We start from the raw sequence: 13,670 nt of genomic DNA, 5'->3' as shown, positions 1-13,670 counted from the left end.
GTAGTAGCAGAAGTCTTCGGGTTGAATTACAAAATTTAATTTGGATTATCGATTGATAATAATAATTAATTCATTGTCAAAAGGTGAAAGTCTGAGAATGATCATCGAAAAATGGAAGTTCTACTCGTAGAAATCGGATAGCAGAATCAAACTCTCTCAATCCTGTTCCACTATTCAACCCGTTCCTCTCCCCGATTCGTTCTTTATTCACCCCACCCTATCCCCTCTATTTAAATATTCTCTATTCATCTCACTCATGACAGTCAAAATTTGGAAATTTGGAACATAGTAGGTTTAAGATATAAAAATTCGATTGCACTTGGTCTCATCCTTGGGATACATTGATAGATACAATATCATTCTCAACTATGAATGATTGAGAAAATAACAGGGGGTCCACCCCATCCTTGAAAAACTTCTCGTGCGTGGGGTAGGTAGGTAGAGCAGTTTATTCAAAAGAACACATGTCGATATTTTATTTGTAGAACAGCTGTTTGAAAACTTTTAAAAAATCCTCAAATTTCATAATTCAAACAAAGGAAAATATACTCTGAACACAATAACAATAGTATAATCGTAGTTTTAATTATTTAGCCGCCAATCGGCATAATGTTGTTCCCCTAAATTATCCTCGTTTAAGAATGAGGCTTATAGATGAATGAGCAAGGAAAGTTGTGTGAGTGTACCACACCAGATTTTTATAATCTGCTCTACCTACCATGCACGAGAAGGAGGTTGCAAAGTTCAATTCTCAAGGATGGGGTGGACCCCCTGTTGATTTCTCAGGGAGGAGACTCATGCCAGTTGATTGAGCTGATATATAACTATACAGGGTATGAATTTGAAAAAAATCGGTCAAGTCATTTTTGAGAAGATCGTGAAAAACGTGGTTTTTTAGTAATTATCCGCCATTTTCCTCAAGAATATTACGGAGCTCCTGCAATTTTCCCAGAAATGAGACTCATGTCAGTTGATAGGGCTTATAAATAGCTATTCATGGTACAAATTTGAAGAAAATCGTTAGAGCCGTTTCCGAGAAAACCGTGAAATACATGGTTTTTTAGTAATTATCCGCCATTTTTTCCTCCATCTTGAATTTAATTTTATTGAATTTCTTATTGTCGGATCCTCATGGTATCCTATTATATTAAGCGAGCAATTTCTGTATATCTATTTATATTTTTATTCCTGATTATCTGGTTATTTTTATATCTGGTTATATGGTTTATTTATGCTCAACGGATCTCGAAAACAAAAGCAAGCAAATAAAATGTACAAAATATTAGAAAAACTACTCATATATGAAATTTACTACAGGTATGAAGAAGATATAATTTCTTCATACCTGTAGTAAATTTCATATATGAGTAGTTTTTCTAATATTTTGTACATTTTATTTGCTTGCTTTTTTGTATTTCAAAAAAGATAAAATTTATCAACTTCTTTATTTACTCATCAATCCACTTCACTGTATTACATTTCTATAGTTCTTCGAAACAATCCAAGTTGGAATATTTTTTAGCCATTCCACTTGTGACAGTCTAAAATATCATTGTCAAAAGATGGAAATTGATGGAGTTTCCATCTAGCTGTTTACCCTGTTGTCAATATTTGTAGTAGCAGAAGTCTTCGGGGTGAATTACAAAATTTAATTTGGATTATCGATTGATAATAATAATTAATTCATTGTCAAAAGGTGAAAGTCTGAGAATGATCATCGAAAAATGGAAGTTCTACTCGTAGAAATCATTGGATAGCAGAATCAAACTCTCTCAATCCTGTTCCACTATTCAACCCGTTCCTCTCCCCGATTCGTTCTTTATTCACCCCACCCTATCCCCTCTATTTAAATATTCTCTATTCATCTCACTCATGACAGTCAAAATTTGGAAATTTGGAACATAGTAGGTTTAAGATATAAAAATTCGATTGCACTTGGTCTCATCCTTGGGAAAACTCGCTGAACGACATTAGAAGGATAATTCATCCTTGGCTGAAACAGCTGAGACTTTCGTCGTTTACGGATAGTAAAAAGTGAGCGAGTGATTCTGTGGAAAATCAAAATATCGCATCCCCGAAATTCCAAAGCTGACGTATAGCCAGCTGAAAAATATAAACACGATCATTTTAGAGAATTGTGTTCTGTTTATTCAATAAATAAAATTTACGAGCGAAGCTCGGTGCCCCGATATTAATCCTGTATCATTTAAGAATTCTAACAGAGCAATATGAATTGAACTGAAGATCCTCAATCTCCATATCTTACAAGAAGATTGAGTCTTTTTTCAGAGTAAATCAAGTGTTATAAGTTCTTCTGTCAGGTTTCATGACTGTGTAATGAATGTGTACCCGAGGAAATAAAAATAAGCGTGAGCTCCCGAACTCCACGCCGAGTTGGTTATCATCGCAAATACTAATTTATGACGCCTCGGTGATACTAACTCATAGTTTAGCATACTGAATGGTATAATGCTCTGTTGCATGACTACGGGAAATTTGGTTTATGAGCATGAGATTCGTAGTGCAAATTGATGAGCTGTCAAATTGATATTGTATTTTTATTTTATTTTCTGTTTACTCATGCTGAACAAGTATGTATTTACCACGCATTATGGAAAGTAGGCTATTCAATAGCCTCAAGAAGAGGTTATCTTGTATCTTGAAATACTGTAATATCTTGTATGCCAGAAGATGGATGGTCATGGTGAAAATTCCTATTCCACTAGGAATTCTTCTACGAAGTATCAGATGTGATGTATGTTGGTTTATAGGTCAGAATAAAATCTGTTACATGTTCAAAAAAAAAAAACAAGTTCTTTCAATTTATTCTCTTCATAAAGCTGGGTTTACACCAAAGTAACAAAATGTTAATATATATATATATATAATATATATATATATAATATATATATATATAATATATATATATATAATATATATATATATAATATATATATATATATATAATATATATATATATATATATATAATATATATATATATATATAATATATATATATATATATAATATATATATATATATATAATATATATATATATAATATATATATATATAATATATATATATATAATATATATATATATATATATAATATATATATATATATAATATATATATATATATATATATATATAATATATATATATATATAATATATATATATATAATATATATATATATATATAATATATATATATATAATATATATATATATATATATAATATATATATATATATATAATATATATATATATATAATATATATATATATAATATATATATATATATAATATATATATATATAATATATATATATATAATATATATATATATAATATATATATATATATATATATAATATATATATATATAATATATATATATATAATATATATATATATAATATATATATATATATAATATATATATATATAATATATATATATATATATATATAATATATATATATATATAATATATATATATATATATATAATATATATATATATAATATATATATATATATATATATATATATATATATATATAATATATATATATATATATAATATATATATATATAATATATATATATATAATATATATATATATAATATATATATATATATATATATATATAATATATATATATATATATATAATATATATATATATATATATATAATATATATATATATAATATATATATATATATAATATATATATATATAATATATATATATATATATATATAATATATATATATATATATATATATATATATATATAATATATATATATATATATATATATAATATATATATATATATAATATATATATATATAATATATATATATATATAATATATATATATATATATAATATATATATATATATATATATATAATATATATATATATATATAATATATATATATATATAATATATATATATATAATATATATATATATATAATATATATATATATAATATATATATATATATATATATAATATATATATATATAATATATATATATATATATATATATATATATATAATATATATATATATATATAATATATATATATATAATATATATATATATAATATATATATATATAATATATATATATATATAATATATATATATATATATATATATATATATGTATATGCATAAGCATACATAGGCCAAAATTAGAGAAAAAAACATAATTTTACACTTAATATTTCAAATACCAATAGAATTTAGAATGTTCTGGAGCCACTGACACGCATCTTCTCCAGCATCATGGAGGGCCGACAGTCCTCCATGATAGGAGTGTTGTGGACACTCAGATATTAGGTGGTTCATTGATTGGATTTGTCCACATTGGCACAGAGGATCAGATGTGTATCCCCATGCTGTCATCAGCTCAGCACACCTTCCCACCTGCGTCCTGAACCGGTTAAGGCCACACCACTCTCTACGTCTCAGCTGGGTGCCAGGAACAATGTTATTAGGGTCATCCACAAGGCCTTTGTTCCTGACCTCTCCCTGCAACCATCTCAGTCTCCATAACTCCCTTGCACTTCTAATTTCCTCCTGCTCATCAAGTCTCAAGTATCTTCTTGACTTGAGGCGCCTTGGTGGAGGGTTAGCCAAATCTCTAGAGACGGGGAGCTTCCTGATGAGATATTCTTTTGCCACATAACCTGAGATTAATTGTCTTTTTTGCATGCTGGTTACTAAGATGGAATATTGTTGAGACAGTTTTGGACGGGTTTGGCTTCAAGAACCACTGCTGGAAGTATTCTGCCATTAACTCTAAGTCCTCATTCAACACAATTTGGAGCTGATCAAAATTTCGACCTTGAGTAACAAGCCCAATGTCATCGGCATAAATAAACTTGCGTGATTGAGTAACAGGCAGGTCTGCAGTGTAAACATTGAACAAAATTGGTGAAAGAACCGATCCTTGAGGTAAACCATTTTGTAATCTTCTTATAGTGCTGAGTTTACCATAAAGAGACACTCTGCATGTACGGTCTCTCAAAATAGCTCCAAAGAGATTGACGGTTGCCTTGCATTTCAGGATCCTTGCTAACTTCAGAAGAAGACCAGATCTCCACACTGTGTCATATGCTGCACTAAGGTCCAGAAATACGGCTCCTGATTTGAGGTTTCTCTCAAACCCATGCTCAATGTAAGTTGTGAGCCCCAATACTTGTTCCTCACAACTCCTACCCTCCCTGAAACCAGCCTGCTCCTCTGGCAAACACTCATCCATTCTGCTCCCGACTCTTGTCAGCAGGACTCGTTCAAAAAGTTTGTACACAACTGACAACAGGGCTATTGGTCCATAGCTTTTTGGGTCTCTTGATCTTTTCCTGGCTTCAATACTGCTACGACCTTTGTTTGTTTCCAGGATTTGGGGAGCTCAGCTCTAGCCATTACTTCAGAAAAATACTTTGAGAGCCACATTATAGCTTTTGGTCCCAAATTCTTGATAAACTCAGGCAGAACTCCATCAACTCCTGGTGCTCTATTGCCTTTCATCTTTTTATGGCAGCTATAATCTCTTCAGAACTTACCAACTCAGCCAAAAAGGATTGTTGCATGCAGTTTTTCAGCTCCTTCTGTAGTTTCCGCTTCATTTGAGCTTTCAGCTTTGGGGGCACATCTATATCACCATTTTCCTGGAAGATGTCAGCTATTTGATCAGGAGTCACATCCGCTCTTTTTATGGATCTTGTGTTCCCACTCAGCTTTCGGAGTAAACTCCATGATTTTCTGCTGGAGTGAGTGAAATCCAGACTCTGCATGGCTTCCATCCAACGATTGCGTCTTCCTTCATCCAAATTTTTTATCAGGCTATTGGCAAGCTCATCAGTTGGTGAAACTTTATATTCAGCCAGTAAACCATCACATTCTGCATTCCAACATGGGACATAATTCTTTCTATGGCCTCTTGGGATAGATCTCTTTGCAGCCATGAAAAGCAGTCTGCTGAACCTTCCATAGTTTGGTATGTTGATAGGGATTCTGGAAACTGTTTTTTCAACTTCTTCAGTAAACTTTGCCCAAACTGCCTTACGGAGATTCCACCTTGGAAGTTCAGGATTTTGAACACATGGCAACCTCATGCCAATCTCTAAAACCACCATGCTATGTTGACTTCTAGGGAATCTTGATTCAACTGATCTTGTCACATGCAAAGGTCTACCTTCCCTATTACATGACACAAAGCACAGATCTGGAGTGGTAGAAGTTCCCCATCTGGCAGAATGAAAAGTGCTGCCTTGTTTAGCATCATATTCCAAGTGACAATCATTTACTTCAGCCCATCGAATCAGACTCTCACCATCCCTGTTTTCAGTTCTGTAGCCCCACAGAGGGCTATGAGAGTTGAAATCGCCAGCATAAATGCACGGATGTGCAGCATGAGGGAGGGCAGGGTTCTCCCATTCTTCCCCAGGGGGTTTGTACACATTGAATATACTCAGCCCTCCGTATACTATGCCTATGGCATGACTATTTCCATTTAAACCACTACAATTAGAAGCAATATTCGATGTAACAAATGTGGCAATTCCATGCTTATCATGATTTAAACTGTTAACAAGTGTATAGCCTGGAATCTTCAGCTTGTTATCCATATTCGCTGCTACATGTGTTTCTTGAATCAGTATGATGTCAATTTTGAGATCTTTACTCATTTTTCCACAAATTTCTCCTTTAGCTCTTGTCATGCCCTCAATATAAGTTGTGCTATTCTAAGTAAGTAACTATCTGGATTGCCCTGAAAAGGACTTTGGCCTATGTAGCCGGGAGACATTACTGGAATGTGTCCGGCTTGCAAAAAATGAGCTTCAAATTGATTTCAAAATCCACTCAATATCTATAATGTACAATTACATTAAAATTAAGAACAGTACTTTAAAACACAAGGCAGAAACATTGAAAAACATCAATACCTACTTCCCATCTCCATAAAACATTTTGAGGTTAGAAAATATTTGTAGACTTGCCTTTAAAATTTCTTCATGAGAATTCACTTTAAAAAAAAAACTTTTTCTTTTCAAACCTTCAGAAATAGTTGACATCAAATAATATAAGGCATAAAACTATCCAAAAAGGGAATTGAAAATAAAATTATGTTAAAAGTAGGACTTTGAAAATTTTCATCTCCGTTGCTAAGGAGATTATTATAATCAGTTTTGGACGGGTTTGGCTTCAAAACCATACCAATATATTTCATAATATAAAAATTTCATAATATTTATATTATTTATTAATATTCAATAATAATATTCATCCATCACAATACAGCAAGCAATATAGTTGAATATCATCAAACAACATAAGAATACACGAGAACAATAATATATATAGGAATACCACTACTTCTTTTAGGGACACAAGTTTCTATGAGAGTGATTCTCTTATTATTGTAGTCTACCTTGCTTAAGAAAATTTAATTTCATGTTCCAAACTCAGATGATATAATATATTGAACCAAAATAAGTAGATTTCTTACAAAGTAGATTTCGTTTAATCTAGAATCCATTATGTATGCCATTATTCAATGCATCGAATTATAGCATTACTTTGATTTTTTTCAATGAAATAGTGTATTATAGTTTTTATTGTTCATCCTCAAGCTGAGTATTTTCCACTTTTGAAATGTTTTCCTATTCATCCATCATACATTTCATCATATATGAATTCATTTATTTTAACTGTTGTATCAATCATTCTATCAATGATTTTATTGTTGCATTTTGTCATCATTTCAATTATATTCAATGCTACAATTTTTTTCGCCTTCTTTGTTAATTTTCTATTATTATTCTTCAAGTATATGCTATTCAATTTCGTATTTAGACATACACGTATATGCATTACAGTCTTATTTTTATACGATGTAATCTTTGCTGTACTATGTTTTGTTTCGATGAGCAATTAGTCTTTCTAGACCTAGCACAAAATGAAAAATCAATCAATCAAACTTCTTCTTCTTCACTTCCTCCTCCTCCTCCTTTTCCATCACCACCACCACCTCCTCCTCCTCCTCCTCCTCCTCCTCCTCATCATCATCATCATCCTCCTCCATCTCCATCTTCTTTTATTCATGTGACACGCATTCGCCCAACATTGACATTTTACTAATTATTGTCATGCTACATGTATTTAGTTCATGTCTCAAGAGATCATGATAATATTCCCTCTAAATATAAGGAATTTGAATGGGAAAATTAATAACTGAAGTTACTGCTTATCAATTGAACATTACTTAGATTGATTAACTGATTAGCTGGATTTGGAAATGAGTATTATACTATACCTATTAGTATCATACTAGTTATATATTAGTAGTGGCGGTGGGACCTTCCCGCAAGGGACTCCCCACCAACAAAAGCCATACGAATTTACTTTTTTATACTATATATTATAATATACCTTAATTGACAAGAGCTTCCATGCAATTCCTCATGGAATGAGTGCATGTTTTGAATATTGAATTTATTATCGAGCACTATCTCTGGCGTACATGTTATACTAATAGAGATTATATCTTAATGAGGTTTTAGGTGAATAAAATTCAGAGTAAGTGACGTTGTTCTATGAGTTTGTTGGTAGACGAGCAAATAAGGCTTACAACATTAGAGTGGATTGTCAATGCTCTTGTAGAACGTTCCAGAATTATAGAGATTTTTCCAAGAGACCAAACTTCTACTAAGAATTATAGAGGTCCGAATTATTGAGGTTCTTCTGTAGTTGTGCTGCTCAGTCAGTGATGAACGTATCCACTCCCACAACTCCACATCCAAGACGAAGGAGGGTGAGAGTCAACCCTCATTTCAAGGGATTTCTGGTGAACACTTCACTGCATGGCGTCAAATACATAGGTGACCCCAACAAACATTGGATAGAACGTTGTTTTTGGTGTATGGTTCTTATAAGCTTCATCATCTCGTTGCATGCAATTTATAAAATAAAAATGTGTAAATGGAAAGAAACTCCAACTACGATTGAAGTGGCACCCACAAGCCAAAAAATATCTACTCTTCCAATTCCCGCTATCACATTTTGTGGCCCTTCAGCTGTGACAGCAGAAAAAGCTTTTTCTCTAATGAAAAACAAGGAAGATTTTGATTCTATATGCAAAATAGCTGACATTTTAGGCATGCCTAGGGAAACGTTTAATCATGTGTATAAATTTCCACTCAAATCTATGAACCGCTCTATCGACCACTCATCTGGTAATTTCATAATTGATGAAGAAAAATATATTATATCCGATTCAAACCTTGAAAAACTAAATATCTTCTTGTTATACCTAGTGGATACATCATATGATCAACTCTGCTTTCAAACGTTCACCTTCAGAGGCGTCTGCTACTCTTGCAACATTGTACCACCTTCAAAAATATACAGATTTGATGCGGTAAGAAAGTTTTTTCAAGAAGATTTATATCAAGAAAGAGAATCACCCACATTATATAAGGTAGAATATCCATTGAACACTGAAAAAATTCACGGTTTTCCTATGTTTAAAGTGAATATAGAGAATTTGACCAATCCAAACGACTCTGAGGTGTGGTCAGAAACATATCCACAACTGTTGCATGGACCATTCGTGGCATCCTCTTTGTATGGAGAATGCAAACACATTCTTGGAAGGGATTGTGTGCCTATTTTTACAATCCACAGTCCTTGGGATCTTCCAAGTCCATTCATGAGATGGCATCGTATAGATACATTGAAAACCTACCTCATAAACATCGAGCCTGAAGTGATAGTAGAGTATCCTATGAATGAAAATGATTTCCTGTACAAAGTTGAATCTGCTCGTCAGTGCTACAACACAACGGAAAGAACACTGGACTTCTTTCAATATTACACGAGTCAAAATTGTTTGATAGAGTGCTCAACTAAAAAAGCATTGAAAGAGTGTGGTTGTGTTTTGTTTTACATGCCGCACAATGAATCAACATACATATGCTCCCATAAAAACAGCTCCTGTGCGGTAGAGGTCGCGAAAAAGACTCATTACGAAAACTCTGCGAACTCTTGTGATTGTTTACCGTCTTGTAATTCAACTGAATACAAGGTGATATCAAGTGAACGGATCAGTCATACCAACCCTACTATTAATCCATCCACTGTTGAAATTGTGTTCAGAGACGATTATTTCCATGCAAAAGTTCGAACCAGGACATACAACAAGTATGACATGATTGATTCCACTGCTATCTACTTGGACGTATTTCTAGGTGTGAGTATATTGACTGTAACCGAAATATTCTACTACATTATAATGTATTTGATCGATTATTTGAAAAGGAAGATAAGGGAGTAAGCACTATAACCCTGTATTACTCAAAAATGTGTGAGACATTGCTAGACAAGTTTCACAGTGGGAAATGTAATTGAAAAACTACCAAAGAATCGACACATACAGAAGAGTTTGATCGTTTTTTAGTAATAGGATCTGTCAGTAATGACCTTGGTTTCTCAATTATGCAGATGTTAGTTGTTTGAAAATTTGTCAAAATGTATCTACTAATAAATAAATAATTAGTTGTATCTAATTTTATTGTTACGAATTAACACTGGCCTTAAAAAAATGATCTTGATACCAACATCAGCGGACTACTCGTCTTCAAACTCATCCTGTCTCTCTCTGTTCCTGTTTTCATCTCTCCACTGTCTCCTTCTCTTGTCACTCATCTTATTACATCTTCATTCTTGCTGTGTACTGTGTTTCACTATCAGTTTCTACTTTATTCAACCTGGACTTTCACCTTCCATATCACCTCACCTCCACTAATTTTCCTCTTCTCCTTCTTCTTCATTCTCCATTCATACTTTCTCTACTGGAAAAATAGCAGTGGTGATACAGAGTGTAACAAATACGGTGTATCAAATTTGTGATTGGTGGAAGCAACTCCAACTTCCCTCTGAATGGGAGGAGCCAGCTGACATTGTGGGAGGATACGAATGACTCAGAAATTCAACATAACTGAAATATCCTTCACATCTTACATTATAGCTCTTATCTGAATTCGTGTAGAGAGCTGACACTTTGAATCTTTCTATCACACTTACAAGATTCATATCACAATGTAAATAAAACTCAATGTAAAAATTGAGTCAATTATTCACTTGAAAATGGAATTAGCAGCCGAAACATGTCGTGACGAAATAATTTTAAAAGTGATTTATATTTCTATTTACATTCAATAGAGTAGCCCTAAGGAAAAAATACTAGTAGTTCTGTGAACAGTAGACCTCGCGCAGTCAAAAACCACAGCCTCCTCTAATACTGTCCATCAGAGTGAATTATGTCCTGTCCTGACGTGTCGGCGAGATATCAGTGTGTGAACATCTAATAGCTGTTTGGGTTGTGTATCGACAATCATTTGTTGTAAACAATTATGCTACTATCGTCAATAGCTTACCGAGTTGAAAGCAGAGAAAAGTCGGGAGAAAATTAATAATTAGTAAAAATGCTACTTTGAGTTATCAATTGCATGCCTCATCGCTTGCAATTAATAGTCCACACGACAGCTGACTTTTTACCAAGTTACATTGAGATATAAATTACATGCGTCATTGCATGCAATTAATAATTCACTCGACAGCTGATTTATAATGAATAATTCTAAAGTTTGATTTTTACGGTAATATTGGCGTTCAAAGGAGACTCCTCTTCCTTTTCGTCGACGTCGACGCGAAATTCAAAAAGGAACATACCTGTCAAATTTCATGGAATTGCATCTATTGCTGCGTTTTGCTGTAAATGCGGAACATAATTAATTATTAACATAATAGAGATGCAAAACCGTTGACTTGAATCTTACACCTCACTACGCGCGGTCAACAATTTTTATCAAAACATTGGCTCTTGATTTGTTCTGTTTATTTCACTATTTTCTAAAATTATTTAACTCTCGCAAAACTCCATTGAACTACGTAACGGTTCTGAATTGGCAGAGGAGATTTCTTCTGAATGGGAAGCATCCATACTTATACCAAGGAGTTTGTACATTATGTAATTCAGGGTTCCTCTATTATTTTATTTTATTTATACATTCATACATTGATAGATACAATATCATTCTCAACTATGAATGATTGGGGAAGGAACAACTTTGAACTTATGAACGATTCTCTTGTATGGCTTTACTTCACAAGATATACGTTAGAAGGATACACTTTATTTTTTATTTAGGGATACTTGAAAGGGTAGAGTTTTTTACAAAACAATAGTTCTGGAAATGAGGTACAGTAAATCCTATTACATTAAGCGAGCAATTTCTGTATATATTTTTTATCTGGTTATTTTTATATTTTTATATCTGGTTATTTATGTTCAACGGATTACGAAAACGGCTCCAACGACTTTCTCGAAATTTGGAATATAGTAGGTTTATGATATAAAAATTCGATTGCACTAGGTCTCATCCTTGGGAAAACTCGCTGAACGACATGAAAAGGATAATTCATCCTTGGCTGAAACAGCTGAGACTTCCGTCGTCTGTGGATGGTAAAAAGTGAGCGAGTGATTCTGTGGAAAATCAAAATATCGCATCCCCGAAATTCATAAGTTGACGTATAGCCAGCTGTAAAATATAAACACGATCATTTTAGAGAATTGTGTTCTGTTTATCAATAAAGAAAAATAACGAGCGAAGCTCGATGCCCCGATATCCTATACTATTAAACGAGCAATTTCTGTTTATATGTTTATAATTATGTCTATATCTGTAAGTAACCGGATCTCGAAAACGGCTCTAACGATTCTCTCGAAATTTGGAACAAAGTAGGTTTATTATATGAAAATTCGATTGCTCTAGGTCTCATCCCTGGGATAACTCGCTGAAGGACATGAAAAGGATAATTCATCCTTGGAAAAACAGCTGGAATTTTTGTCGTCTGTTGATGATGGAAGTGAGTTAGCGAGTGCATGTGTGTGGGGCTGAGACAAAAAAATGACTCAGCTGTTGAACTTTTGTAATCATTTAATCAGGTACTTAGTGCCGGTTGTACAAAAGCCGGTTAAATTTCAATCCTGATTAATTCCAGTAGATAAGCTATCTTTTTGAAATGGTCTTCTCTGATTTGGTTCACGTGAAATTAATTAATCAGGATTAAAATTTAACATGCTTTTGTGAGAGAAATTTTTGCACTCCTCTGGGAATTGATCTCAATCTACTGTGATTAGATAGAACCTTTCTGTATGAACTATAAATATATTATAATTTTTTCTTTCGTAATAAATATTATATACTTTGTACTCCAGAGCGGAGCTCGGTGCCCCGATATTACGTTTTGATGTGAGATTTTATACTATTCAGACGACATTTTGCTTTGGAAACACATGTATTCCATTCAAAAGCTTACAAAGATAATAATCTCCAATCTAAAAAAAATGGAAATAGGACGTTTTGAAACTACACTCCTCAAATAAAGCTTATCGTTCCTGTATGTACAGCTTTTATTAGTCTGAAACACTTTTCCAATTTGGTCAATAATAAAAAGATACTGATGGCGCGATATAACGATGTTTCCAGTAAGCTTACTATGTTGGGTAAAACTGGACAAAGTAAATCGAGATTTATTTAAAACAAGCTAGTCCTTTGTTTATTTCTACT

At 32.4% G+C, this 13,670-nt stretch overlaps 2 protein-coding genes across 2 annotated transcripts in view; one reads left to right on the top strand and one right to left on the bottom strand.

The window, feature by feature from the left end:
* Window positions 1–13,670, top strand: part of LOC111052944 (protein lin-37 homolog) — a 33,384-nt gene that overhangs the window by 14,940 nt on the left and 4,774 nt on the right. The window lies entirely within an intron of this gene.
* LOC120353254 lies at window positions 5,392–6,755 on the bottom strand. Its single transcript, XM_039436211.1, has 2 exons — window positions 6,578–6,755; window positions 5,392–6,527 (listed from the first exon to the last, which is right to left on the bottom strand). The coding sequence occupies exons 1-2, from the start codon at window positions 6,611–6,613 to the stop codon at window positions 5,562–5,564; spliced, it is 1,002 nt and encodes a 333-aa protein (XP_039292145.1). The 5' UTR covers window positions 6,614–6,755; the 3' UTR covers window positions 5,392–5,561.

Source organism: Nilaparvata lugens, chromosome 10 (assembly GCF_014356525.2).
Source record: "Nilaparvata lugens isolate BPH chromosome 10, ASM1435652v1, whole genome shotgun sequence".
NCBI classification, from domain to species: domain Eukaryota; kingdom Metazoa; phylum Arthropoda; class Insecta; order Hemiptera; family Delphacidae; genus Nilaparvata; species Nilaparvata lugens.
This window is presented reverse-complemented; position numbering and strand designations above follow the sequence as displayed.